Raw genomic sequence first — 4710 nt, forward strand, 5'->3', positions numbered from 1 at the left:
CGCGAGCACGGGGACCGTCGGGGCAGGGCGCAACCGCGACGGGGGGGAGAAAAGAAAGAGGAAAGATTAGTATTTTTTTTTTTTCTTTTTCTGGCAAAGAGGTCAATGAGGGGGGGTTGGACACACAGCGGGGGGGCCGACGCGCCGGGCCGCTCCCCGGCCAGGACAACGGGAGCGGCGGGCGGTCAGCGCCGGGGGGGGTGGGGGGGGCTCCTCTCGTCGTCCTAAGCCCAGGGCCTCGCTGCAGCCGGAGCCCCGACGCCAGCGCTCAGGAAGGGGCGGGCGATCCTGCGGGAGAGAGAAACGGCCATCAGCCTTCCCCGCGCGGGCTCCGGTGTCTCCCCTGGGCCGGGGGCTCCGGGAGCCGGGCAAGCGCGGTGGCCCCGGCGCTGCGACCCGGGGGGCCGGCGCTGGGTGCGCGACTGGCCGCGGGCCCGTCACCCACCTCACCTCCGCAGCACCGGCCGGAACGCCGCCCGCAGCCCGTCCGGGCAGGTCCCGCCCAGCTCGGCGCCTCCCGGGCGGCCCCCAGCCCCCCGCCCGAAGCCTGCAGACACAAGCGACTGGCGGGGGGCCCGGCCCGGCCCTGCCGCCGGGGGGAAGGGAGATTTAGGGGGGAGGGGGGGCGCCGCGGCCGCAGCCCGCCCGACACCTGGGCACGGCGGGCGGGGGTCTGCGCCAAGGGCGGGCTCACACCGCGCCCTGCGGCCCGGCCCGGCCCGCGGCCCCCCCGCCGCGGGTACCTTCGCCCGCCGCCGCCGCGTACGGGCACGGCTCCCCCGGGCCGCGGTGGGACGGGCAGCTCCGCGGGAGCGGCTGCAGGTGGAAAGCGGCGGTGCGGAAGGCCTTGGCGGGCAGGGCCGGCTCCCCCTCCGCGCCGCGGCCCTCGGCGGTGCGCGCCAGCGACCAGATGCGCGGCTTCTCCGCGGGCGCGTAGGGCGGCGGCCCGGGCAGGGCGGCGGGGGCCGAGTCCGCGGCGGGGGCCTTGGCGCAGGGGAGGGCGCGGAAGGGGCCGCGCAGGCTGCAGTCGCTCCGCGGCGCCTCGGGCAGCGGCGCGCCGAGCCTGGGGGCTTCCTGCAGGGAACCGGCCTGGCCCTTCGCCAGCTTCCCCGCCTCCTCCTCCTCCTCCTCCAGGTCGTCCAGGTCGCTGAACCGCAGCTCCTTGTCCTCCTTTTGCTCTGCTCGGGCAAGACAGCGGGGCGGAGGGGGCGTCAGGGCGGGTGCGGGGAGGCTCCGCACTCGGCCGCCCCTTCGAAGCGCCCGTCCCGCCTCTGCCGCCTACCTTTGCCCCCGCTCTCCGCGCCGCATTCCTCCTCTTCCTGCGGGGTTTCTTCTTTCCTCTCTTCCCCCGCTTTGTTCTTGGGGGACCAGGTCATTTTGTTTTCTTTCTTGAGCCTCCGTCTGGCGTTAGCAAACCAAGTGGACACTTGGGTCAGGGTCATTTTGGTGATGATGGCCAGCATGATTTTCTCTCCTTTGGTGGGGTAGGGATTTTTGCGGTGCTCGTACAACCAGGTCTTGAGGGTGCTCGTCGTCTCTCGCGTTGCGTTTTTGCGTCTGGCCGAGCCGCTGAAATCCACCGCCCCGTACCTGCCAGGAGAGGGTTACGGGGCGGGGGGGGGCCCGGCAGGAGCCCCGCCGCAGGCCGGTGCGACCCTCGCCCACCTGCCCGCCCGCCGCCCAAGGGTGATTTCGGCTGCCCGGTGCTCCCGGGGCGCCTCGTTACTTCCCTACAACGTTTGTCAGGCCGGGACCCCCCTCCCCGCCCCGTGATGTCGGGGATGCCGGCGCTGACGGGAGGGCTCCTACCTGTCGTACTGGTACTGCCCCAGGGAAGGGTCGTACGAGTAGTAGGCGGCAGCGGGCTGCGCGATCCCCGAGTGCAGCGCGCCGGCGCCGTCCTTCAGCTCGTACTGGGGGTTCTGCAAGGGAAGCGGCAGCGTCGGGCATCGCGCAGGAGGGGACCCCCCGCCCCCCCATCCCCCCGCGGCAGCCCCCTCCCTCCGCTGTCCCCCAACGGCACGGCGCCGGTTCCGCGGCCCCCGGCGACCCCGGCCGCTACCCCCCCCCCTCCCCCGAGGGGCACTCACCAGCGCGGTGTAGAGCGCGGCGGGCTCGGCGCTGCAGGGCAGGAGGCTGCCGTAGCCCGGCCCGGCGTAGGGCCCGCCGTACATGCCCAGCGCCGCATTGAGCTCGGCGCGGCCGGGCGCCAGCAGCCGGCTCTCGTACGGGGCGCAGCAGAGCGGGGCGGCGGCGGGCGGCGGCGGCGGGGGGGGGGCATCGGGCCCGGGGCGGGGGGCGGCCTCGCAGCAGGGCGCGCCGGGGCTGGCGGGCACGAAGAGCTGCGGGGAGGAGAGGGGAGGGGAGGGAGAGCGGGACGGCGCCGAGTGACTGTCGAGGCAGCCCCGTCGGGGGGGAGTTGAGAAGCGTGTGCGTGTCAGTCTGTGCGGGGGGGGTGGGGGTGGGGTGTGAAGAGGGGGACAGGGAGCTCGGGCTGAAGCAACTAATTATGGAAACCGGGAAACGAACGGAATGGGAAGCGGGAGCCCTCGGGAAGGGGGCTCGATTAATCAAGCGGGCGAAACTTGAAGGAAATAATCGCGCTGGAAAACGGCAAAAGGTCCGTGCGGCTCCTTCTCCTCCGCCCCCGCTCGGGCCGTTTGCGCTGATTGAAAGGCAAGAAGTCGCGATTGCAGTGCGTCTGACGATAGGCAAAGCAGTAACGGTGTCAGCTAACGCACTCGGAGGCGTTTGATTTCAGTGAGTTCAAAGGGACGGCCAACTTCCCAAGCACACCTCGCAGTGATTACGGTGTCGAAACCATTCCACCCAAATAAATCGTGACTCGGGGTACGGCGGAGCGGCGACTCCGTCAATGCAGGGTGCCTGGGTGGGGGGGAGGGGGTGCTCTTCCCAAATCGTACCGGGGGAGAGAAAAAAAACTCCCGGCAGCTCCCACTGAAACCCAGGCAAAGCACCGACACGGGGAGAGAGGGTGGGGAAAGCGGCTCAGCCCGGTGCCGCCGAGCCGTGGACCCCCGAGCTCCGTCCCCGCCGGCCGCGCACCCCCCGCCGCTCCGCGGGGCAGCTCCGCGGGCGCGGACGTCGGTTCGCGGCCGGGATTGATGTATTTATTTGTTTGTTGCACTTAAAACTGAACGGTGGGAGAGAGGGGGGGGGGAAGGGGGAATTGCCGGTTTCCTAAACGCCTTTGCTGTGCACGCTGCGAGTTATTTGTTCAAGCCTAACACAACACAAACGAGACATAAACACACACGCACATTTTTTAAAAAAAGGCTCCAGATGTGCCCTTTTAAAAAAAGACTCTAAGTAAGGGAAAGGGAAGAAAAAAAAGGGAGGGGGAACAAGACATCTGGACAGCAGCAGCAGAATCTGAACAAAAGTGAGTGCTGCTCACTCGCCTTACCTGTGAAGTGGTGCTGTAGGGGTATCCGAACTGAGAGAAGGACATGGTTGCTCCTTATTTTTGGACCATAGGCAATATTTCCCCCCAAGATCGATTGCAACTAAACCCTGCTTCAGGACGCACCTTCTCACACACACATTTCCACGTATGGCTTTTTTTTTTCTTTTTTTTTTTTTTTCCTCAATTATAGATGATTGCACTTAAGCAGCCAGACATCAGAGGCAAGGAGGGGGGGAGGCTTGCTGCCTGGATTAAAAAAATAAGCTACCCCCCAGTTCCCATCGCTCTTAATAAATATGTTTGGGTAGAGAGAGTTTAAAAAGCCACCCCACATGTAGGGAGAGTTGAAGCGCAAAGGGGTTTTTTCGAAGGGGGGGGGGGAAATCACGTCGCGCTGGCAAGCCACGGAGCTGGCTTGTTGTGTTATTTTCTGCTCTATGGGTCTTGCGCCTTCGTCGGTGGGCGAGGAGCGGCGTGACGTCACGGCCCTGCCGGCAGCAGCAGGCAGCGCCCCGCGCCCGCTCGCGGCGCGTGTTCGGCGGGGTGCGGGCCCTGGGTGCGGGGCGGCGGCGGAGGCAGGGGCGAGGGTGCGCCCCGCTCCTGAGCGCGAGCCCGGTTTCACGTGGGGGGGGGGTGTCACGGCGTCCACCGGCGTGCTCCCCCCGCGCCCCGGGCGAAGCAGCCCCGTGGTTGCGGGAGGGAGAGCTGAGGGGCCCGGCGCAGCCCCCCTCGCCCTTCCCGCTGCCCCTGGCTCCCACCTCGCCCGGCACGACGGGGACGGGGAGCCGGCCGGAGCACAGCCCGCAGCCTCCTTCCCCACGGAGTTCTTCTCTCCTGGACCCGCAATGCTCCCGCACCGCGGGGGGGGGCGGCGGCGGGGCAGCGCGGGGGTGATGGATGGCTGCCCGCGGCGCGGCCTGCCCAGCACCTCCGCGCCGTGACTGCATCCGTTAACGGATGGAAATGCCCTTGTTCAACCAGCTGCTCGCGGTTTGCGCGTCCGCCTTGGAGGCGAGAACCCCGGGAGGTAAACGGGGATTTCCCCCCCCCGCCCCGTTCCCCGTGCGGCGGGGGCTCCCGCGGCGCTCCCAGGCCCGGCCGGGGGCGGTTAAAAAGGAAAAATTAAAAAAAGAGGGGGAAATAAAAGAGAACCCCGCAGCTTCCCGCGGCACCTGTCCCGGGCTGGCCGGGGCCGTGCCCCCGGAGGCGGGGGGGGCGCGGGCAGCCCCCGTGTCCGTGCCCGTCCCCGCCGCCGCCCCGCTGCCCGACGGGTGGCGCTGCCG

At 68.7% G+C, this 4710-nt stretch overlaps 1 protein-coding gene across 1 annotated transcript; it reads right to left on the bottom strand.

The window, feature by feature from the left end:
* Positions 1–224: 224 nt before the first annotated feature.
* Positions 225–3496, bottom strand: IRX6 (iroquois homeobox 6). Its single transcript, XM_075434113.1, is given in 7 exon segments — positions 225–288; positions 451–547; positions 744–1178; positions 1283–1590; positions 1810–1922; positions 2091–2342; positions 3428–3496. Coding segments are annotated over 7 exon segments (1338 nt in total).
* Positions 3497–4710: the final 1214 nt, after the last annotated feature.

Source organism: Opisthocomus hoazin, chromosome 12 (genome assembly GCF_030867145.1).
Source record: "Opisthocomus hoazin isolate bOpiHoa1 chromosome 12, bOpiHoa1.hap1, whole genome shotgun sequence".
Taxonomy (NCBI): Eukaryota; Metazoa; Chordata; class Aves; order Opisthocomiformes; family Opisthocomidae; genus Opisthocomus; species Opisthocomus hoazin.